Source organism: Theropithecus gelada, chromosome 1 (genome assembly GCF_003255815.1).
Source record: "Theropithecus gelada isolate Dixy chromosome 1, Tgel_1.0, whole genome shotgun sequence".
Taxonomy (NCBI): Eukaryota; Metazoa; Chordata; class Mammalia; order Primates; family Cercopithecidae; genus Theropithecus; species Theropithecus gelada.
In genome coordinates, this window is record NC_037668.1 from 747,767 (window position 1) to 773,531 (window position 25,765).

General features: G+C 38.9%; 1 protein-coding gene across 1 annotated transcript in view; it reads left to right on the forward strand.

Annotated features, from left to right (window-relative positions):
* The first annotated feature begins 297 nt into the window (after window positions 1-297).
* Window positions 298-25,765, forward strand: part of FAM102B (family with sequence similarity 102 member B) — a 75,060-nt gene continuing 49,592 nt past the window's right edge. The window contains exon 1 of the mRNA XM_025365861.1: window positions 298-731. Coding sequence (XP_025221646.1) covers window positions 595-731 — 137 coding nt within the window. The 5' untranslated portion in view covers window positions 298-594. The remainder of the gene's footprint in view (window positions 732-25,765) is intronic.

Sequence of the window (25,765 nt, forward strand, 5' to 3'; positions counted from 1 at the left end):
AGGAGGCGGTGCAAAAGCTCAAAAGAAAGCCGGAGAGGAAGCGGTAGAAGGAAGCTTTCTCTCTCGGGTTTGTCTTTTTTTAACCCCAGAAAGGCATGACGTGCTAACTGCCGTCGCGGGTTAGAGTCCGCGGCCAAGCCCGCGCCCGCCCACAAAGTCCCCGCCCGTCCTCCCGCTTCCGCCCCGCCGTGCGCTGCAGGCCGCGGCCGCTGGGGGCGCCCCCGACCCCCGAGGCGCTGAGGCGGCGGTTCCTCCAGCCTCTCCTCTCCCGACTCCCAGACGGGAGGCAGTGGCGGCGGCGGCGGCGGCGAGCTGCGCACCGAAAGGGCGCTCACCTCTCCGGGCGAGCTGCAGTACGACCGCTCCCCGCGGGCGGTCGGGGTCCGCGCCGCAGCTGCCGCCGCGCTCCGGCCCAGGCTGCCGCGAGAGGCGGCGGCAGCGGCCCCGGCCGCGGCCGGCCTGCGGCGCCCCCCGGCCGCGCCCCCGCGCGCAGCTCGCGGCCCCGGCCATGGGGCTGGGCGGATCCAGGGCTCGGCCAAGCTGAGGCGGCGGCGCCCGGCCGTGCGCCCAGCTTGCAGGCGCCTGGCTCTCACGATGATGAAGAAGAAGAAGTTTAAGTTTAAGGTGGACTTCGAGCTCGAGGAGCTCTCCTCAGTGCCCTTCGTCAATGGGGTCCTCTTCTGCAAGATGCGGCTGCTGGACGGCGGCAGCTTCACCGCCGAGTCCTCCAGGTAACTCGCCTCCCGCGCCTCCTCGCCCGTGTCTGCTTGGCCAGGGCTTGTTGGATAGGCAGCATCTCTCCTTGGCCCATTTGCTTGCCTTTCCCTAGGGACCGCTCTGAAATCAGTCGAATTTATTGATCTGCAAAGTGCTTTGCAAATGGGTTCTTCTCAGCTGGCCTTGGCTCCTGCGCTCCTGACTCCGGATGGTGCCTGGTGTCTGCTCTTCCCTCCCAAATCCTCTAGAAATGGGAGCAATGGCCGGAGAGAGAGGATGCTTCTGGTTTCTCTTAAGACATGTCCATATTTGTGAAATGCAAAGTAGAACTTGAGCTGTTAAAAACAAAAATAACACAAACTGCTGGAGTTCCAAGAGCCCAGCTCTGAACAGAAACCTAGGCTTAGCGCAATTCTTTCTCCCTTGTAGGTTACACGGGGACTTGGCCACCCAGTCTGAGACTGGGGTAGGCCTGGCCGGGCTTGACTTGAGTCAAGTGCTCCTGGCAGACGAGACAACAGTCTGTGCCTCATCAGAGAGCGGCGTCTCCAGTTAGACGCTAATGCTGGATGAATTAGTCTTGAAGCGGCCACTAGTGGATCTCCTTGTGGAGAGCTTAGAGCCAGACGGGTAGCCCAGGCCCAGCCCTCATTTTAAAATGAGCCCCTGGGCACTCCCAGAGAGAGGCATTAGCAGGTTACAGAATGAAGCTATTAAATAATAGGTGTGGCATTAATAATAGGTGTGGCAGTGTTTCTTGAGTAATTTCAGAGCTACTCACAGGTTGACAGATGTACCCTAAGGTGCTTTCTTTAAATATGTATATAGAGAGAAAACAATTTTTTTAATGAACTTTGCAGTTCCTGAGATCAAGAAGGGTTAAAAGTTAATGTTTATTTTGCCCATATATACTGGTCTTAGACTTTATTTTTGCCCTAAAAATATTCTACTTAAAAAAAAATTCAGTCATCCCATTTATAATGTAAAGGAAATAATGTCACTGGATTGTGGAATTGGGACCAGAAACTTGTCTTCTGGGGCCATATTGAAGGCTATGGAAGCCAGAAAATGTCCAGTTGGCTAAACCAAAGGATATATGAAATTAATAGTTTGCTGAAGACAGTTTTTAAAATTAAACTGTGGTGACACATCAGTAGATATTCAGCTAAGTATTTTAAACACCTGTTAGAGAAGAATGTAACCTATTTTGGTGCAAAAAAAAATATTGGACCGTCTCTTAGTTGTGAAAAAGCCTAAGCCAATTCGTGAAGGTCCTGTTGGTGCAGGTGACAGTCTTACCCTGAGGCCTAGACTGTTTTTCTGCAGGATCCCACCCCCTATATCAGGCAGGCAGACTGGCGCTCCTGGGCCAATAGTGACACCTGGTGGTCAGGGCATTTGTCTACCGGGCTTCCTTCCTACCTCAGTTATGTTGATTTGACTTACTTCCCACAAGTCAGTTATTCTTTCGTTGTAGGCAGTCATTTATTCAGCCAATATATGTTGGCTTCTAAATATATTATCCTATTTAATTCTCACAGCAAGTCTATAAGGTAGGGGTCCCATTTTGTAGATAAATAAACAGAGGCTCAGAAAGCATAACTCACTTTCCTAAGGTCACCTCAGCTGGTAAGTGCGATGCCAGATTCTGATCAGGTCTGTGTAACTTCAAACAGGGTGATGCCAGATAAAGGAGTAAATCGTGTGCCATATATGAAAGTTTCTGAATAGGGAGCTTCCTAATGACTTTAATGAGCAAGAAGTATACTCCGCAAGACTTAGAAATGAAAAAGTTGAATATCTTGGGTTAAACTCACGCCTTTTTCTTCCAACTAAAATATGACTTTGATCAATTTGATTTTAAGTAAGATTAGGAATAGTGCTCTGTATAGCCAAACCAAAAAGCCATATAGTGTGAGGGAAATGACTCATAATAAGGAGCCTGTGCCTTTGACATTAGGTAGAGATAGTTGGTGTAAAGCTAAGAGCAAGGGTTTGGAATGTGGTGGGTCTAAGCTTAAACCCCAGTTCCACAATGGTAAACCTGGATGGGTTACTTAGAGTCCCAAAACTTCTGTATGTGGAATGGAAACCATCACTGACATGTGGTGGTGTGAGGATTTAGTGAGATGATGTGCCCAAAACACCTAAACAGTGCTTTAGCATCCAGTTGGCACTTAAAGAGGAGACCAGGGACTTGTCCAAGAAGGTCCAATTGCTTTAGATGTTATATTTGATTCCTTTATCCTAACAACTACAAAATTGTTGGTTTGAGAAGCAGGCCTTATTTTACAAGAAAAAAAGAAAGAAAGAAAATCTGAAATATCTAAAGGAAGTGAATTATTTCAAAATCACAGAACTTTTAATTAGTGGGTGCCAGTCAAGGCAGTGCATCTCTAATTGAACGCTAGATGTTAACTTTTTAAAAATTGCTCTATGTGCCCCTTAAAAGTCATGTATAATTAACACTGTAACATTTCTCCTGTAAAAATATGAAATGAGTTACATAGAAAAGAGGTAACATAGCAGGCTCAAGACTGCTATTCTTAGAAAGGCCTATGTACGTGGCTGGCCCTTGGCTGGCATCTGGGAGCTTGAATGGTAAATGGTTCCATACATGATATAAAACTACCTAAATGATAAGAGTGGCTCACTGTGCCTAGACTGTACAGAGTGGTTTATGCTAAATTCCATCTGGAATTTTGGTTCTTGCCAGGCAGCCTGCATGACCGGCCCTAATACGAATTTTAGGCATTGAGTCTCTTATGAGTTTCCCTGTTAGACAGCACATCACAATTGAATGCTCGGGAAATTAAGTGTGTGATGATTCGACTTTGTATCTTTACATTGTAGTAAATCTTAGCCATGAGTGGGACTGTATGCTGAGTCCTGTGAGTCCTAATGAATCACCAAATTCAGGATTAGTCTTGGAGACTCCCCGATGGATGAACCTATAGAAAAAAATACTCATCTTGCTACAGAAAAGCCTTAGAGGCACACAGAAAATTACGTATATAGATATAGATATAAATAGAGAGACCCAAATATATATAGGTCATATACATTTTATATATATATTAATATATTTGGCTTTGTACAACAACTAAACATGCAGATCATTGTTCACCAAATATTAGTTGAGCATTTACCAGGTTTCTATTTATGGCTCTCCATCTGGGATTGTGAGAAGTACAACAAATATGAGGATCCACAAGGGAATTACTTCTAATGAAATTAGATCATAGATGTATAATTGCTTGACAGTAGAAGACAGTGTGTGACTTAGTGCCCAATGAATGGATCAGACAATATATGAGTGTTGTTGAAATTCTAAAGCAAAAGAGTTTATTTACAACTGTAATGGTTACTAACAACCACATTGGTATTTCAGTGGAGCACGCTGGGAGGATGAATTTGCATTGACAAATTGAGGGTGGGAGGACAGCTTGAGCAAGTCATTAATAAGAGTTGATGATAGATCAGCCTGATTGCAGAGCGTTCACGTTGGACAGAAGCAGAAGATCAGATTAGAGAAACACTTTGAATACCATTGTAAAGAGTTTCTTTCTACTCTCTTTCTACAAATGAGAGTTGCTTTCAGGGTAAAATTAAACCCAAGATTCTTGAACTGACTTGTGTGATTAAAGTGGTGTTTAACCTGGCTGATAGGCTGATGCTATTTGTATTCAAGGTTGGGTGGGGGGGAAATTAGAGATAGGGAGACAAATTAGGAAGCTATTAAAATAACCCAAGCAGGAGCTAATGAGAACCTGAACTCAGAGTTGTCTCATGTAAGTGACTGATAAAATGATTGTATTATGACAGATGCCTTGATGCCGTGACAGAAGTAAAGAAGTCAGGAAAATAATTTGTTTTGTTTAAGGGGAATATTGCATATGGTGGTGGAAGATATGGTGGGTTAAGTTGCATGCTTAGCACTCTACATGTGAGGTGACAGTGAGCCTGATGAGTAGTTGGAGGCATTTATTACGGTATGTGGATTTCTTAGATGTTGTCTATTGGAGCCATATAGGACTGCTTACTAAACTTATTTAGAATTTCCTTACATTGTTTTTACCCTTTTAAAGATTATTACTGAAAAAAGGCCAGGCATAGTGGCTCATGCCTGTAAATCCCAGCACTTTCGGAGGCCAAGGTGGGCAGATTCGTTGAGCTCAGGAGTTTGAGACCAGACGGGACAACATGGTAAAACCCCATTTCTACAAAAAATATACCAAAAAATTAGCTAGATGTGGTGATGGGCACCTGTAGTGCCGGCTACTCAGGAGGCTGAGGTGGGAGGATCACTTGAACCCGGAGGCAGAGGTTGCAGTGAGCCGAGATCACCGGCACTGCACTCCAGCCTGGGCAACAGAGTAAGACCCTATCTCAAAAATAAATAAATAAAAATAAAGATTATTAGTGAAAATTAATTTTAGAATCCAGTTTTTCTCAGTATTGTTTTCAATGAAGAGATTGGAAAAATATAAAGACTAAAAGGTAATTATTTGTGATAAATGTTGTTAAAATGATCAGGGTAAATTGTCAGATTTTTACATGCCATAGTTAATAAAATATTTGGAAAATATGTTGTACAATTATAGTGGTCTATTCAACTGAGGCTAAATTGTTGCCTAATAAAATATAGTCATGTATCCCTTAACAATGAGGATCTGTTCTGAGGAGCGCATCCTTAGGCGGTTTCATCATTGTGCAAAAGTCAGAGTGTACTTACACAAACCTAGATGGTATAGCCTACTACGTGCTTAGGCTGTATCGTATAGCCTGTTGCTCTGCCCACGTTGTATATTTGGTCTGTTGTTGACCAAGATGTCCTCATGCAGTACATGACTGTATTTCTGAAGATGTTTCAAAAGGACAATATTATTTTATTTAAATGTTTTCACAGTACTTCCTCTGCAAAAGCATTTAAATCACTTTTGAGGTTTATTAAAACTGTCAGGGCAGGTTTGATTGTGGCCTACTTAAAGGAATAATTGGAAGACATTTTTCCTATATCTTTTAGAATTCCCTAGTTTGCCTTATTTTGTTCATCTTTTTTTTGTGCTGATAGCCAAATAGTTTTCTAAGTTTCACATGAGGCTGTGGCAGAAACACATGTGAATTTGGGGAGTGTCCGGGAAGCCGATGAGCACATCTGTGTACTGGACCTTTTACTTTGTAAACAAGTGGAAAGAATTTCTTTCTTTTGGCCAGAGTACATCCTTCTGTTTTCAAGATTTTAGTTCACTGCACATTGTGTATTTGTTTTTAGTAAACATTTCTTATTGAAAAAGTAATACAGATTCATGTGGAAATTTTAGAAAATAGAAAGACAAAAAGAAAGGAACAAAAATTGCCCATAAATGAACCACCTAGGGATAATCACTATTATAAATATTTTAGTATAGAAATGAGGAGCCTTTATTGATCCGTACACATACATGTATACCCACACTCCCCCACACGACTATCACATATCCTTTTTAAGCCAAAATGAGATTATACTATACTTAGTACAGTTTTTTTAAATTAAATATTAAATATTCAATTACAAAATTATTTTAATAGATGCATATTATTCTATTGTATGAGTTTCCATCATTTATTGAACCAAGTCACTTTTAAAGTCTTTCTCCTTTCCTTTCTTTTTTATTAAAAGTTTTATAAATAAACTACAATAAACATCCTTATAACCAAGTTTGGTATACCTCTATTATTATTTATTTAGGATTAACACTTAGAAATGGAATTATAGAGTCACAGGGCGTGCAGATTTTTAAGGGTTTTGATACATATTTTCAACTTGCTCTTCAGTGCATTAAATTGATTTTTTAAGATCAGTAATCACTAACAAGCAGCAAATTATCAAAAGTTACTAGCAGTAGAAAGTACTATCTGACCATATGGCACAGAATTCTTTATACCCTAAATCCAGCAACCCCTCTCCTAGGTATACATTTGAAGGAATTGAAATAAGTATGTTGAAGAGAATTCTGTGCTCTCATTGTCTTTGCAGCATTATTTACAATAGCCAAGTTATTGAAACAACTTAAGTGTCTGTAAACAGATGAATGGATAAAGAAAATGTGGTATATACAATGGAAATTATTAAGCCTTTAAAAAAAAAAAAAAGGAAATCATGTCATTTATGACAACATGGATGAACCTGGAGGACTTTTTTTTTAAAGTGAAATAAGCCAGGCACAGAAAGACAAATACTACATCATCTCACATATATGTGGGATATAAAAAAGGTGAACTCATAGTGGGTGAGGGAACAGAGAGATGGGGAACTATTGGTCATAGGGTACAGATGGGATGAATGTGTTCAGATCTGTTGTACAAACTGGTGACTATAGTTAATAATAATGTATTATACTTGAAAATTGGTAAGAGAACAGATCATAAGTGTTCTCCAACAGCAAAAAAATAAGTGTGTGAGTTGATGGATATGTTAATTGGCTTGATTTAACAATTTCACAATATATACACATATCAAAACATTACATAGTACACAGTGAGTAGATACAATTTTTATTTGTCAACTATATTTTAATATAGATAAGTAATTAAAATTTTAAAATTTTAATTAAAAAAGTTCCTTATACCCTGACCAGAAATGGAGTCATCAATTCACATTATTAAAGTACCAGGAATAATAACAACTGACACTTATTTGAGCACTTTCCCAGTGCATCAGGAACTTTTCTAAGCCTTTACATTTAATCTTCAAGATATTCCTGTGAGGAAGGTGCTATTATTACGTCATTACCATTATGAGTACCCTTGTCATGATTATTGCTGCTATTACTCTCATTTTATACCTGGGGGAACAGAAGCACAAAGGGATGCTGAAAGTTACTCAGCTAGTAAGTAGTAGAGCTAGGAGGCATTCTAGCTCCAAGGACCACTGTTAATCACTAAATTCTACTGCCTTTCAGGCTTTGTGTTGTATGCTTTCTCATTTTTATGTTTTATAAAAATGGCAGATAAATATATAGATATACTATAACTTTTTCTGAATGTCAGTTTCAGAAAACTGGTTCCAATATGTGACATCATTAAACAGGTTACAAGACCTGGCCCCTTTAGATTTGAGGCAGTTGTATATGAAAGCTAAGTAAAGTGCAGCTGGGCATTTTTGTGGGCTCATGCCTGTAATCCCAGCACTTTGGAAGACTGAAGCAGGAGGGTGACTTGAGCCCAGAAATTCAAGAACAGCCTGGGCAACGTAGTGAGACCCTGTCTTTGAAGAAAATTTAAAAATTAGCGGGGTGTCGTGGCATGCACCTGTGTTCCCAGCTACTCAGGGAGAAGGAGGTGGGAGAATCGCTCGAGCTTGGGAGATTGAAGCTGCAATGAGCCATGATTGCATCACTGCACTCCAGCCTGGGTGATGGAGCAGGACTCTGTCTCAAAAAAAAAGAAAAAAAGAAAAAAGAAAAGAAAAATGGTACTCATTCTTTTTTTTTTTCAAGATGTGGCTTTGTACAACCAAGTTCACAAAGTTTAGTCACATTATTGGATAGTCATATCTTATAAAAATAGTATTAATGCCATTTTACACCCATAAGTTAATATTCACCATTGTGTCACTGAGCCTTACATAGCAGGCATTTTGTAAATATTGAAAGAAAGCAAATATTTGGAGAAAAGATCTGTTGTAGTTTTGCTAAAGATGACACATATGCAGAGATCACTAAACTAAATATATGGGGGAAGTATATCCTGTTTTATCTACACAGCTTATGAAAAATTATGTTCAGTTTGGAGTGTAGGTCTTTGAGGGTTATCAAACGGAGGTCCAAGGAAGGTATTGGGATTCTTAAGAATCTTGAGTTATGCTAATAGCAGGAGACTGGGGTTAGTCTTGAGAGAAGATAATGGTCTTCAAATACTAAAATATTGACTTGTATATATGTATATTTTACATTCCTAATTTTATTTGATTTTTACAAAACCCCTTTAATAGAAGTAGAAAACCATTGTCACCTGTTTTTGGTTTAGGATGAATAGCAGGTGCTATAACAAGGTATTTTTAAAAAGTAACAAGTGGCTTAACCAAGATAGAAGTTTACTTCTTTTTCATATGAAGTCCAAGCTAGTGTGGTAGCTGTGCTCTGTCCAGTTGCCAGGGGCCTGGAATCTTTTTGTCTTGTTGCTCTCAGGGTATTGTTCTCATCCACAGGGACTAACTTGGCTTACCCCACATCCGAATTCCAGCCACTGGGAAGGAGGAGAGGGGAAGGGGAGGTCCCTTGTGCTCACAGTCCGTTGACCAGGACATCAGCACCATGCCACATCCAGCCCCAAGGTTGAGAAATGTAGTCTTTGCTGGGTGCCTATATGCCTAGCAAAACACTCACTTAGAATAAAGGGAGGAGAGGACAGATATCAGGATAATTAGCCTCTGTCATACCGCTCTTTTAGACATGAGAAAGTTGATCCTTAGAAAATAATTTGTCCAAAGTCACATATCAACTAATGAAAGATATTTGAAAAATTGTCCCATAAAGAGGGAATAGACTTATGCTGGGTGCAGCTGAGGACAGAACTAGGACCAGTGGGGAGCTGTTAAAGAAGGCATGTTTCTATTCAGATAATATTAAAACAAATAAGTTATAACATTTAGGAGAGTACAATAGTGAGTAGGCTACCTCAGTACTACTAACAGTTGAATGACCTCACCCTTTTGTCAGGAATGTTACTCATCATTAGGAGGATGGGTCATCTAGATGATGATGCTGATTATTCTTTTTACAGACAGAGTGTTACTCTGTTGCCCAGGCTAGACAGGCTTGAGTGCAGTGGCACGATCATAGCTCACTGCAGCCTTGAATTCCTGGGCTCAAGTGATCCTCTCTCCTCAGCCTCCTGAGTAGCTGGGGCTACAGGTATGTGCCACAGGAACATGCTAAATTTTCTATTTTTGTAGAGATGTGTTCTTGCTATGTTGCCCAGGCTGGTCTCAAATTCCTGGCCTCAAGCAATCCTCCTGTCTCAGCCGCCTAAAGTGCTGGGATTACAGGTGTAAGTCACTGTACCTAGCCTCACCTAAATGATTCTTAAGGCCCTTTCTAACTCCAAAATTCTATGATTAAGCTTTCAATTTTGTCTTTTAATACTACTCTTCCTAATCCTTTCATTATAGCTGGGTCTGGACAGCTTATTATCAGCCAATTATATATGCATTTGTGTCTCCTTGATATCCTCTCCTTCACCCTTCTTTTAGTCAATCTATATTTCAGCCATTCTTTTAAGATCTAAATCAGATATCTTCTCAGTTTTATACCCATACGTGTCCAACCTACAGTCCACCCACTGCTGCTAACATTACTATACATACTGTACCCTTAATTAATGTTCGTTACTTGTTGAATGAATGAAAACTTTTCTCACCATCCCACTGTGATTTCACTTCTCACTCAATTCTTACAGTTCTTGTTGCTACCAGTCATTTCACACCAAATTTACTCTTTCAGTTACCTTCATGAAAAATTACCATACGGTGTACAATTTGCAGTAATAAAAACAAATTCAAGAATAGGTAGAAAGGTGAAAGTGTTTAACTGGGAGTTTTTTTGTGGGGGTGGGATCAGGGGAAGTGTCATGGAAGAGAATTCCTTAGCAGGGTTTTTTTAAAAGTCTAGCTGGAGGGGAAAACGGAGTGATAAAGGGAACAGAAGACACGGTGACATGAAGGAGTGTTGTGTTGAGGGCATAGTGGGTAGAGTGGTGTATAACTGCTGCCACATAGAGGGAGGGAGAGGAAGTGGTCATTTCAAGGAGCCTAGACTTGGTTCTGTGCTGTAGTTTAGGGAGCCAAAAGCAGGGAGTGATATGCAAAGTTAGTGGTTTGGTTTAGGGTTGGAATTTAAGAGAATTCTCATCTGATACATGACCTTAGCTTTCTGAGTAGCAACCAAGAAAGGTAGAGTAAGGGATATGAGGATAATGATGAAAGATCAGAAAAACTTTCACAAGGAATGGGAGAGGAAGCTGACCAAAGACAAGTCCAAAAGTCCCAACCGAAATTTAAAAACATGAATTTTAATGATAGCAGTATACGCATTCATGCAGTTTTCTCCAGCAGGGCTTGTACATTAGGATAGGAGGCAGTGGGTAGTAGAATTGATTCAGGTTTGGAGGTTTATAGGTATGTGGAAAGGCCTAAGGCAATTGGGAGTACTAGTGAAAAAGGAATCTAAAGAATTGGTAATGGAGTCCAGATTTCATAAGGAGCAAAACCAGGCCAGGAATAAATAAGGAAAATATGGAACAGTTGGAGGATGAAGGCCTCAGTGATGTTAAAGGAAGATATGTGTGGAAGGAAAGACGCTGTGCAGAATTAGGTGGTGGGGAGAGGCTGTGCTCAGAGTGGGATATTAATGCTTGTGATTATTTCAGTAGAGCAGTCCACAGTTGGGTGTTGGTATGGATGTTGCTGAGATGGTGTGAAGAATGGCATAGGGCAGGCCGGGCGCGGTGGCTCAAGCCTGTAATCCCAGCACTTTGGGAGGCCGAGACGGGCGATCACAAGGTCAGGAGATCGAGACCATCCTGGCTAACATGGTGAAACCCCATCTCTACTAAAAATACAAAAAACTAGCCGGGCGAGGTGGCAGGCGCCTGTAGTCCCAGCTACTCGGGAGGCTGAGGCAGGAGAATGGCGTAAAAACCCGGGAGGCGGAGCTTGCAGTGAGCTGAGATCCGGCCACTGCACTCCAGCCTGGGCAACAGAGCGAGACTCCGTCTCAAAAAAAAAAAAAAAAAAAGAATGGCATAGGGCAAAGAACCCTGAGTCTAGGGCGTGTTGTTTGCATGGTATTAAGATAGCCAGAATGATTGCAGGTGTTGAATTGAAGAGAAAAAGACTGCAAAACAGCTACTTCAGTGTCTCATCAACCTGGAAGGGAAGAGTGTGACATAAGCCAGACATCATGTGCCTCAAGCTTTTAAGCCCTAAGCTTAAAACTAGAAGAGTTACAGCCTGCATGTGGCAATGAATTGTTCGGAGAGTGCTGGCACTGCCTCTGGACCTGTGGAAGATGGGGGTGGAGAATAAACATCGCCTCTGCTGTAGGGGATACAATACAGCTAGTGTCCTCGTGAGATAGCCGGGTTTCAGTTAGGCAATAAGAGGAGTGTTCTGTGAAGAGGCTGAGAGTATGAGGGTTTGTTTAATCCTGGAACAGAGGTTTCAGGTGGTATCATGGAATGAGTTGGGAGAGGCAGGAGCAAGAGAATAAGTCGGAGTGAGGAAGAACAGAACAGTAGGACAGAGCAGATTGAGGATTTAGGGAGAATAGGTGACCAAGACTTACATCTTAGATTTTTCGTACAGATTCCAGGAATGAAAGGTATAATTTGAACTGACTGGCCTTAAAATTTTCAGTTTTCAATTAAAAGTGATACAAGACAGTTTCTCCAGCTGCTACTTCTTGGAGTGTAAAAATGAGGTTGCGTTAGGTCCTGCCACCCACTGCCTAGGAAGTTGTGCCTTCTTTCTTACTGTCTCACACCCCTCTACTGACAAACTTAATCTTCATCCTCACCAATCTTTTAACTATCATTTCAGAGGATGAACTATTCTTCCTCCTGTTCCTTGCCATTTCTCTGTATCTTTGATCCTATCCTTGTTTACCTTCGTTCTCCTTCTCTATACAATTCTGATACAAACTTCATGAGAAATGTATCTACATTTCCTGTCTCTTAAGCATTTGTGCTCTCCCCTCAATCTTGTACTCTGACTGTTGATCCAGCACTCAACTAAAACTGTTTTTGCTAATACCATCAGTCATCCCTGATTGCCATGTCTAGTCAGTATTTTCTCATTTGTACCTTTGTACTCGGTTTGAAACACTCTGAAAATTACCTGTTTCTTGAAACTTGACTATCTTGACTTCCATGAATCCTATTCTTCACATCTCTGATTCCTTCTCTGAATTGCTTGAAGGCACTTCTTCTGCCTGCCCTTTTTTTATAGACTTTATTTTCAGAGCAAAATTGAATGGAAAATACACAGAGTTTCCATATGCCCACTGCCTCCTGCTCACATAGCCTCCCCCACTAGCAACATCCTGCCACACGGTCGTACATTTTTGCCAGTAGAGAACCTACATTGACACATCATTATCACCCAAAGTTCACAGCCTACATTAGGGTTTACTCTTGGTGTTGTACATTCTAGGGGGTTGGCAAGTATCTAATAACATGTATTCACCAACCTAGTGTCATACAGAATAGTTTCACTGCCCTAAAAATCTTCTGTGTTCCACCTTTTCATTCCTCTTTCTCCTCTAATCCTTGATTTATGTGATTTATTTATTTATTTATTTATTTATTTTGAGACAGAGTCTTGCCCTGTCGCCCAGGCTGGAGTGCATTTGCAATGGTGCGATCTTGGCTCACTGCAACCTCCGCCTCCCGGGTTCAAGCAATTCTCCTGCCTCAGCCTCCCAAGTAGCTGGGATTACAGGAGTGCACCACCACACCTGGCTAATTTTTTTGTGTGTCTTTAGTACAGATGGGCTTTCACCATGGTTTTGCCTTTTCCAGAATGTCATATAGTTGGAATCATGCAGTATGTAACTTTTTCATATTGGCTTCTTTCGCTTAGTAATATGCATTTAAGGTTCCTCTTCCTTCATGGCCTCGTAATTCATTTCTTTTTAGCACTGAACAATAGTAATTATCTGGATATACTGTGGTCTATCCATTCATCTACATATCTTAGTTGCTTCCAAGTTTTGGCAATTATGAATAAAGTTGCCATACACATGTGTGTCCATGTTTTTGTGTGGACATAAGCTTTCACCTTATTTGGTTAAACACTGAGGAGCACGACTGCTGGGTCATATTAGAAGAGTATTGCCCACCCATCTTTAAAGGCTTTACAGGATCTGTGAGGCAAGGAGGGCAATTATTAGGATTCTACTTTGCAAATTTTTTTGAGATTCCGTCTCAAAAAAAAAAAAAAAAAAAAAAGATCAGAAAAGGTAAATGATTTACCCAACATTATACTAGTAGTAAGTGATAGAGCAGGTCTAAAATTCAAGATTCCTGCTGACTCATCCAAGACTTTTTCATTATCTTATGTGACCTCTTTATTACATAACAGAGAAATAGAGTTTACATTTCTCACCTGGAGGCCCAGGCCAAAAACTTCTACACAATCCTTGAAAAACTACAGTACCTCGTATAGCCTTGGCTGGGAAAGGGAATAGGCTGGAAAAGTAACTATAGTCTTTGCTAGGGCCTTTAGTGATGAGGATATTAGAGTCTCCCATAAATCCAAGAATTTGTTTGTATTTACAATGTATTAGGCCAAGAGTGAAAAGGCAACTCAGAAAATATTTGCAAATCATGTACTTCATAAGGGATTGATATCAAGAATAAAGAACTCCTATAACTCAATAACAACAAAAACACCAAACAACCCAATAAAAAGTGGACAAAGGACTTAAATAGACCTTTCTCCAGAGAAGTTATACAAATGGCCAAAAGCACAAGAAAAGGTACACAACATCACTTATCATTAGGGAAATGCAAATCAAAACCACAGTGAGGTATCACCTCTCACTCATTAGGATGGCAACTATCAAAAACAAAAAACAAAAACAAAAAAATAACAAGTATTGGCAATGATGTGGAGAAATTAGAACCCTTTTGCATTGTTGGGAATGTAAAATGGGGCAGCCATTGTGGAAAACAGTATGGTGGTCCCTCAAAAAACTTTAAAACGGCAATTCTTCTGGATATATACTCAAAGAATTAAAAGCAGGTACTTAAATATTTGGACACCCATGTTCATAGCAGCATTATTCTAAGTAACTGAAAGGTGGAAGAAAACTAAGTGTCCATCACAGGATGAATGGATAAACAAAATGTGGTATATACATACAGTGGAATATTATTCAGCCTTAAAAAATGAAGGAAATGCCAACACATGCTACAACATGGGTGAAGGTTGAGGACATTATGCTAAATAATCCAATCACAAAAAAAAAAAAAGACAAATACTCTGTAATTCTGCTTAAATGAGGTACCAAAAGTAATCAGAGTCATAGAGATAGAAAATAGAATGGTGGTTGCCAGGGGCTGGGGTAGGGAAAAATGAAGAGTGTAATGGATATGGAGTTTGGGTTTTGCAAGATAAAAAGAGTTCTGGAGATTGAATGCATAACAGTGTGAATGTACTTAACACTACTGAACTGTACACTTAAAAATGATTAAGATGGGCCGGACGTGGTGGCTCATGCCTGTAATCCCAGCACTTTGGGAGTCCAAGGCGGGCAGATCGCCTCAGGTCAGGAATTCAAGACCAGCCTGGCCAACATGGTGAAACCCCATCTCTACTAAAAATACGGAAATTAGCTGGGCGGTGGTGGGCGCCTGTAATCCCAGCTATTCGGGAGGCTAAGGGAGGAGAACCGCTTGAACCCAGGAGACAGAGGTTGCAGTGAGCCGAGATCACACCACTGCACTCCAGCCTGGATGCCAAAAGCTAGACTTCATCTCAAACAAAAAGGGGGTGGAGGGTTAAGTGGTCAATTTTATGAGTATTTTACCACAATTTTTTAAATGAATAAATATTTCACCCCCCCAAATTTTTATTAAGCCAAACCAATTATTTGTACATTAATATATTCAACTAATGTAGACTTGTATTTTAAAAAAAAGTTTTCTGTTTTTTAAACTTCGTAATTTAGGAACATTTTATTATGAATTTTTCTGCAGTAGCAATGATGAGTTCATGCAATCATTCTACCAACTAATGTGATTTAGTAGAATATTCACATATGGGCTTAAACAGTAATTGATTTTTATTTAACAGTTTTAGAAAAATCCCTCTGTCAGATGATAACTGTTTACCATCAGAGGAATTGCCAGACTGTTTTTCAAAGAGGCTACACTGCGAAATGCTTCCCTGATGAAGATTCAGGGTTGCTATAGCACTCTTTAAAGTGGTTTTTCACAATAAGCACAAGTCAAAATGTTAGAGTCAAAATGTCTGACATTCTATTATCCCATTTTCCCTCTTCCTCGTTAAGTCCTACTAATCCTTTAAAGCTCATAGATGCCATCTCTTCTAAGGAGTCTTCCCTAATTTCTCAGCTACAATTAATAGCTCCGTTCCTTCTGGGAACTTTCAGGGATTGGTGGGACTTAAACAGAAAAGGGAAAGAGTTACCATATGACTCAGCAATTCCACTCCTAGGTGGAATGAAATTCTGTATTCAAGAGAAAAGAAAATATGTCACACAAAAATGTGTACATGAATTTTCTTAGCACCATTGTTCATAACAGCCAAAAAGTTGAAACAACCCCAGTGTCCATCAACTGATGAATGGATAAATGAAACGTGATGTATCCATAGCATGGAATGTTACTCAGCAATAAGATGAAATGAAGTACTGCTAGATGCAACACATGGATGAAGCTTGAAAACATCATGATCAGTAAGGAAGCCAGTCACAAAAAAACACATATTCTATGATTCAATTGATATAAAACATCTGGAATAAGCAAAAATCTACAGAGACAGAAAGTAAATGAGTGGTTGGCTAGGGCTGAGGGACTGGAGGGAAATGGGCAGTGACTGCTAGTGGATATGAGGTTTCTTTTGGAGGTGATGAAAATGTTCTAAAATTGACTGTGGCGATGGTTTCACAAACTGAATATACTAAAAGCAATGAATTTGTACACTTAAAATGAGATACGATATGTGGATGATATATGTGAATTACATCTCAATAAAACAGGCTTTTCCATTTTAATGTTATTTGTTTTGTGTATGTGTGTGTGTGAGATGGAGGTGTCACTATTTGCCCAGGCTGTTCTCAAACTCCTGGGTTCAAGCAATCTGCTCGCCTCAGCCTTCCAAGTGGCTGGGACCACGTGCACGCACCACTGTGCCTGGCTCCTAAAAAAGCTTTTTTTAAAAAAGCATTTTTTGACAAAATTCCCCTAAACTAATACAATTCCTGGGCAATTCATTTTTTAATTTAGCAAATACCTGCCTAGTTAATATATTGTTTTATTCTGCTTCTATACTGAGTAGCTGAGACTATAGGTGGATGCCACCACCCCCAGATAATTTTTCATTTTTCTGTTGAGACAAGGTCTTGCTATATTGCCTGGGCTGGTCTCGAGCACTTGGCTTCAAGCCATCCTCTCACCTCCCAAAGTGCTGAGATTAGAAAGTGTGAGCCACTGTGCCTGGCTCAGTGCTATTTTTCCAACAGCATAAGCTCACTTTGTATCTCTAGGCCACTTTTTGGTAGTTTTCACAACATTTCAAACTTTCTCATTATTGTTATAGCTCTTATGATGATCTGTGATTAGTGATCTTTGATGTTACTGTTGTAATTGTTTTGGGGAGCCATGAACTGCACCCAGAGAAGGTGGTAAACTTAGTGAGTGTTGTGTGTGCTCTGACTGCTCTACTCACTGGCCGTTCCCTCATCTCTCTTCCACTTCTGGGACCTCTCTATTCCCTGAGACAAAAGAATATTAAAATTAGGCTAATTAGCCCTACAGTGGCCTCTAAATGTTCAAGTGAAAGGAAGAGTTGCGCATCTCTTATTTTGGTCAAAAGCTAGCAATGATTAGGCTTAGTGAGGAAGGCATGTCAAAAGCTGGGATAGGCCAAAAGCTAGGCCTCTTGCACCAAACATTTAGCCAAGCTGTGAATGCAAAGGAAAAGTTCTTGAAGGAAATTAAAAGTGCTACTCCAGTGAACACATGAATGATAAGAAAGTGAAACAGCCTTATTGCTGATATGGAGAAAATTTTAGTGGTTGGACAGAAGATCACACCAGCCACAATATTTCCTTAAACCAAAACCTATTCCCTGACTCTCCTCAATTCTACGAAGTCTAAAAGGTGAGGGAAATGCAAAAGAAAAGTTTGAAACTGGCGTAGGTTGATTCACGGGGTTTAAGGAAAGAAGGCATTTCCATAACATAAAAGTGCAAGGGGAAGCGGCAAATGCTAAAGTAAAAGCGCAGCAACTTATCAAGAAGATCTTGCTAAGATCATTGATGAAGGGGGCTATGCTAAACAACAGATTTTCAATGTAGATAAAACAGCCTTCTATTGGAAGGCAATGCCATCTAAGATTTTCGTAGCTAGAGAGAAGTCAGTGCCTGGCTTCAGAACTTCAAATGATAGGCTCACTCTCTTGTTAGGAGCTAATGCAACTAGTGACTTTCAGTTGAAGCCAGTGGTCACTTATCAGTGTGAAAATCCTAGGGCCCTTAAGAATGATGCTAAGTCTACTCTGCCTGTGCTCTATAAGTGGAAGAACAAAGCCTGGATGACAGCACATCTATTTACAGCATAGTTTACTGAATATTTTAAGCCCACTGTTGAGACCTACTGCTCAGAAAAAAGAAAAAAAAAAAAGATTCCTTTCAAAATACTTTCAAATCGTTGGCAATACACCTACTCCCCAAGAGCTCTAATGAACATGTGTAAGATAAATACTGTTTTCACACCTGCTAAAACAACATGCATTCTGCAGCCTGTGGGTCAAAAAGTAATTTCAACTTTCAAGTCTTGTTATTTAAGAAATACATTTTGTAAGGCTGTTGCTGCCTTAGATAGTGATTCCTCTGATGGACCTGAAAAAATTAAATTGAAAACCTTCTGGAAAGGATTTACCATTCTAGATGCTATTAAGCTTGTTTGTGATTTATGGGCGGAGGTCAAAATACCAACATTAATGGAGTTTGGAAGAAGTTGATTTCAGCCCTCATGGATGACTTTGAGGGGTTCAAGACTTCACTGGCTGCAGATGTGGTGAAAATAGCAAGGGAACAAGAATTAGAATTGACCCTGAAGATGTGACTGAATTGCTGCAATCTCATAATAAAACTTGAATGGACAATGAGGTGCTTTTCTACATATGAGCAAACAACGTGGTTTATTGAGATGGTATCTATTCCTAGTGAAGATATTGTAAAAATTGTTAAACTCACAGCAAAGGATTTAGAATAGTTCATAAACCATAAACTTAGTTAATAAAGCAGCAGGGTTTGAGGGGATTTTTAATTTTGAGAGAAGTTCTACTGTGGGTAAAATCCTGTCAAACATCACATGCTACAGAGAAATATTTTATGAAAGGAAGTCAATTGATGCAGCAAACTTCCTTGTTCTCTTATTTTAAGAAATTGCCACAACCACCCCAGCCCTTAACAACCACCACCCTGTCAGTCAGTAACCATCAACATCGAGGTTTGCTACCAACAAAAAGATTACTACTCACTTAAAGCTGAGAGGATTGTTGGCATTTTTTAGCAATAATGTATTTTTAAATTAAGGTATATACATTTTTTAGACATAATGCTGTTATACACTTAATAGACTACAATATAGTATAGACATAACTTTTTTATGCACTGGGAAACCAGAAAATTAATGTGACTCACTTTATTGTGATATTTGCTTCATTGTGGTGGTCTGGAAGCGAACCCATAATATCCCTGATATATACCTATATTCCAGGCCATTGAAATATTTAAATTATTCTTCACTGCAATTTTTTTACATTATGAGATTATTTTTTAGTGTTTATTATCTTATCTGCACAAAGTATAAAGATTGTAATATCTATCCTAATTTGTATTAATCTGCCATAATATATATAATGGCTATAATTTTTATTAAATTCAGTTTTTCAGGACTAGATTTTACATACCTAAATTCTGTTAAGAATTTTTAATTTTTTTGTGGCAATTTATAGTCAAGAGCAAATGCTATCATGTCATTTTAGCCAGTGAGTTTTATGTTTGTTATTACTACCACTAATAATCATCATGGATTGAATAAAAGACTTACAGAATTTTTTTCTTTCTTAAGCAAATTCAGGAGAGAATTTTGAGCATTGCCCTCCAGCTCTGTAGCAGGGTTTAGTCAGCAAAGATATTCAGGAAAGAAATGTCCTGCTTTGGGGTAGGACAGAAACAGACTTGAAAAGCACATGGAAAGATACATTGCAGAGAATATAGTGGCTGAGTTGGGGAGCAGAGTAGAGCATATTTGGGGGATACAGTGAAGGACAAGACTGGAAAAGTCCTTTGGGAACCAGAATTTGGCAGGCCTTGGATGGATTTTATTCTTGGATTTGAAGATTGGATTTTATTCTTTAGGTAATATGATTTGAATACACACACACACACTTTTTCCTGATCAGCATACAAAATGTAGAAAATATATAAAATTAGAAGAATATGTTGCCTATAAGAGGTAATCACTGCTAATATCTTGGAATATAGCTTTCCAGTTTCTTGCAGTTTGTGTTTTACACAGTTGAAACCACATTACGTACATAATTTTTTATCCTGCTTTTTTTTCTTTTTTTTTCCCTGAGATAGGATCTCACTCTGTCATCCAGGCTGGAGTGCAGTGGCACAGTCATAGCTCACTGCACCCTTGTCCTCCTGGGCTTAGGTGATCCTCCTGAGTAGCTAAGACTACAGGTGCACACCACCACACCTGCTAATACTGTATTTTTTGTAGAGATGGAGTTTCACCATGTTGTCCAGGCTGGTCTTGAACTCCTGAGCTCAAGCAATCCACCTACCTCGGCCTCCCAAAGTGCCGGGATAGGAATGAGCAATCATGTCCAACCCTCCTGCTTTTTTTTTTTTTTTTTTAACTGAACACTGTAATATAAGCATGTCCCATGTTACTAAAAACTTTAGTGTATTTATTTCAATAATACTATACATATTCTTTCATGGATGGAGTGTAAATTAAGTAACAGTTCCTCTGTTTTGGTTATTACTGTTGTTTCCTGTGTATTCCCTTTATTGCTAATTCTGAACTGTTTCCCTTAAACAGTTGAGTATAAGAAGCAAGGTATATGACAGTATGTGGTAGGTGGCTGAAAATTTAAGTCTGAAAACCGACATAAACTGTTAGGATTGCAAAATAGTTAGGGTTGCAGACCTAGATTTTAAGAAAATCCACCGGGACAAGATAATAAAGCCAAGGATAGTATGCAGAACAAAACACAAGGGCCAGAGGACAGAACCCTGTTAGAAAAGACCTAATTGGGGCCAATGAGACCAACCATTGGGGAGGTATGTGGTATCGCAGAAGCTAACTATGGAAAGTACGTTAGAGGAGAGGGCGTTCAGCTCTGCCATAGTGTGAAGAGATGGGGTAATATGAGAAATGCTCTGTTTATTTGGCAATCAGCAAAGCTAACTATGGAAAGTACATTAGAGGAGAGGGTGTTCAGCTCTGCCATAGTGTGGAGAGATGGGGTAATATGAGAGATGCTCTGTTTATTTGGCAATCAGCAAAGCTAACTATGGAAAGTACATTAGAGGAGAGGGTGTTCAGCTAGAGATGCTCGTTTATTTGGCAATCAGCAAGTCTTCAGTGAATTCTGAGAGAAAAGTTTCAGTGGAGTTGTAGGAGCAGAAACCAGGTTTTAAGGGGTTAGAGAGTGAGCAGGTGGTGAAGGAGCAGAAGCATGGAGTGTAACTTCTTTTGGAAGCCTTGTTAATGAAGAAAAGGAGAAAAATGCAATTGGATAAAAGAGACAAGAATAAACAGCAATATTTTATTTATTTTTAGGAGAGGGACTTGAACTTGATTATATTTTGAGGCAAAGGATTACTGTAAATGAAAATAGTGATACAAATATTAAAAACAAACTCATGATTGAGAGTCTGTATGCTTTCTTAAAAAAAATTTTTTTTTTCTGTCTTAAAACCTGATTACTAGTTTAAGAAGAAATTCCCAGGCTTTTCCTAATCAAATGCTATTTCCAAGCATTGTGGCTTAAAAACTGGCTTACACCCGAGCCTTACTTTATCTTACTGAAATGAGGAACTACCCATAGTATTGATTTTGGGCTTTGTATGTTTGCTTTGTTTTATTTAAGTGAGTCATCGCTAGCATAGCATGAGCATAAACGCATTTAGTGACATTTTATTTCTAGTTAACATGTTCTGTATTTCCTTGTTCACAGATTGCAATCACTTTTCAATGGCAATTTCTGAGAATTCTCTAGTGCTGGTGTCTAAATATAAAGTTATTAACAGTTTATCTTCTGTTGTTACCTTTTTGAGGCCAGTTCAGGTTACCGTAAGGTTTTGTATTGTTAAAGTATCACCTCTGTGTACCATCCAAGGCATCTTTATGGTTAAGAAATGACTTACAGGAAATGCACCTGAGTATCTTATGTGGGCAGTTCTGTGGACATCACTATTTACTTTATGTATGAGGCAGAAAACAGTTTTAGAAATAGCCTCAGGAAGTAGTTAGAAAAGATTATTCATAGTCCTTCCAAAAAAAGGTAATTGGTTGCAAGATTTTGCTTTAAGCTAAATTAATAATCTCTTATAAGCAATCATAAATTACCTTTATAATTTCCATTAATAGAAAAGTAAACATAATCATCAGACTAGTAATACAGATAATATGCATTTGTAATTATACACAATTGAAAACTGTAACTTCCGTCATTATGCTAATCAAGTGTAAGCCTTCCTGAAGCAACTAGGAACTCAGTAATAACTGCAGCATTAGCTCTTACTTGCTCATTCAAGAAACTGAAAATTATTACCAAGTGGTAGTAAGTCAAAATGAATTCAAGAGCTATTTTTGCTAAGATAACTTATATAAGCCCTAGCTGCCACATGACTCTCTGCTGGTACTGTATTGCCTTCAAAGGAACATCAATCCAGCATTCAAAATAATTAAGAAGCTGGTTAACTGTTTGTTAGAGTTTCTCTCACTCGCCTACCCTGCTCCCTCTGGGGTTTTCTTCTATGTGAGGAGTGGTGTCAGATAAGTCAAGTAACACAATGTAAGGCATAAACATGAAGTCTGTTTACACTGGCTGCGATCAATATCAGCAGGAGATAGCAGGTCTGTGCCACTCAAGGAATGTCCCAGCATGTATGCTCACTACAGTCCTTTTATATACAGCCATCTATAATCTCATCCTTTCACCAATGCATATGATCCCTTCCATCTCCCCAGACCTTCCTTCAAAGTAGAGCTATATTAATAGTAGGCTGTGCTGCTGTGCCTTTGATTATAGGTTACTTCATCTGCATAATTTCTGAATTATTGTAATATCATTAGTATAAGGATAAGCAAAACAACCAGAGCAGAGCCTTCGTGGTACAGTTTGTACTAACTCTTTGTGCTGTTTTGTCATACCCTGGCCATGTCGTTGGCTCATTTCTCTCTTGATCATAAGAATGTAAACACCCTGCCATCTCCTTACCTATATTTCTAAGTATGTCTTGGTGACCCAAACATATTCTTTTGAACTTACTGCTTAATATTCCTGTTCCAGAAAACTGATACATTTTACTCCTCTGATATTATAGAGTTCCCTTTTGATAATTATACTTGTGAAAATACCAACAGAGGAATACTTTCATAATATGTGGCAATATTTTTCACAGTACTGGAGGATGGCAAAACGAATAATACATAACAGAAATTTCATTAAACTCCTATTTCCCTTACTCTCAGTAGCTTTCATTTGCAAGGAAGCTACTCCAGATATGCATGCAGAAGACTCCAGGAGTTTATAGGAACCAAAGAATCATTTTACCCAAGGACTCAGGAAATGCATCGTAGGAAGAGCTTTTGAGCAATGTCTTGAATTATAACACTTGGTGGTTTACGCAGTGGGGTGTGTGTGTGTGTGTGTGTGTGTGTGTGTGTGTAATGCCATTTAATTTAGTAAGTTTTTATAAGCATTTTAGATTCAGACAACATATGTTTACCAATTTGTACCTGACTATAAAACATTTTATAAGAGGAAATTTATGCAGAGGAAAATAATTACAAATTACTTTCACCATCCATTCAGTGTTGAAATTAAACTTGAGCTCAGATCTGCTGAGTCTAAAATTTGTTCCCTCCTCTTTTTACCATGTGGGTGAGGCTGTATACTAGGAAAGGATAAGAAGACATTTGGGAGGGCATCCTAAAGGTTGAGAAAGCCAAGAAGGCAGACATGCAGGTGCATAGTGCCAGGGCAGAAAATAGTGAAGAACTGTAGGGACGCAAATTTGAGAGGTTGAAGGGAGAAGACTGAATACTAGCTGAAGAGTTTGGTTTTTCATGTACATACATAAGAAGCCATAAGTTTATTGATCTGGAAACTGGCTGATTGCATCTGTAATTGAAGAAACTGTTTACAGCTATTATTTTCCCACACCTTTTTAGAATATTTAGAAAGAATAAAAAGTGTTTTTGTTCAAAAGTAAAGTCTTTTTGGAAGAACAAGTAACCTACTAGTTTGGTTTCTTGCCTTTTCTTTTTCCTATACAACACCAATGTACCTTTTCCTGTTTCTTAAGATCTAACTTGTAATTCATTTTTCATTTCTTCAAGTGTTTTATTCAGAAAGGGTACTTGGGTGATAGTTTTTTGCCTAAGAGTTATCTTTCTTTTTCCTTCCTACACAATGCTTAGTTTGGGCTAGTTATAGAATACATAGTTCACATTAACTTCTGGGTTTTGTGAAGTTATTTATTCCCTGTGTCCTTGTTTTTAAGAGTTTTGGAGAACATATTTTCATCTCTATGTGCATAATCTGATTTTGAATAGACTTTTTTAGAGCAGTTTTAGCATCACAGAGAAATTGAGTGGAAGGTACAGAAATGTCTCCTATACCCTCTGTCCCCACATACACACAGTATCCCCAGCTATTAATATTCCTAACCAGAGTGGTGCATTTGTTAACGTTGATGAACCTTCCTTGACGCAGCATCATCTAAAGTACTTTAAAGTTTACATTAGGCTTCACACTTGGTGTTGTCCATTCCGTGTTTTGACAAATGTATAATGACATGTATCCACCATCATAGCATCATACAGAGAAGTTTCACTGCCCTAAAAATCCTCTGTGCTCCACTTGTTCATCCGTCCTACTCCCAACCCCTGGCAATCACTGATTCTTTTACTATCTGTAGTTTTGCCTTTTCCAGTATGTCATAGTTCATAAGCTAATTTTAATTACCTATATCCTCGCAGGATTTTTACCTTGTTGGTAGGAAAATTTTGTGTAGTTTTCATCAAATTTCCCAGGCTATGATGTGTATTCTGAAATTTTCAGTATGAAGTCTTTCCTTAAATTAATCTAGGAATATTTTTTCTCCTGTTATTTCATTTTTATTGTGTCCTCTGCATCTGTATTGTTCTTTCTAGAAAGTGGAGAGATGATGCTATGTAGAATTTGTGTAGTTAGAGCAAAATAAATTCTGTGAGTTTGACTTTTTTAGGTTCCACATATAAGTGAGATTATGTGATATTTGTCTTTCTGTACCTAGGTTATTTCACTTAGCATAATATCCTCCAGGTTTATCTATGTTGTCACAAATTGCAGGATTTCCTTCTTTTTTAAGGCTAAATAATATTCCATTGTATGTCTATACACGCCACATTTTCTTTATCCATTCATCTGTTAATGGATATTTATGTTGTTTCCGTATTTTGTCTCTTGTGAATAATGATGAAATGAACATGGGGGTGCAGATATCTCTTCAAAATACTAATTTAATTTCCTTTGGCTATATTACAGAGGTGGAATTGCTAGGTTATATCATGGTTCTATTTTTTATTTTTTGAGGAACATCCATACTGCTTTCCAAACTGTACCAGTTGACATTCTCACCAGCAGTGTGCAAGGGTTCCCTTTTCTCCATATCCTCACCAACACTTTGTCTTTTGTCTTTTTGATAATATCCATTGTAATTGATAGGAAGTGTTAACTCCTTGCGGTTTTGATTTATATTTCTCTGATGATTAATTGAGCATCTTTTCACATACTTCTTGGCCATTTGTATGTCTTCTTTTTTTATTGCAAATTGACAATTTGTAATTGTGTAAGTTATGGTATAAAAAGAGATGTCATAATTTATGAGTTTTTGTGGTAACATTTGAAATTTACTCTCTTAGTGTTTGTCTTCTTTTGAGAAATCTCTATTCGGGTCCTTAGCCCACTTTTTAATCAGGTTATTTGATTTTTTTTTTTTTTTTTTTTTTTTTTTTTTTTTTT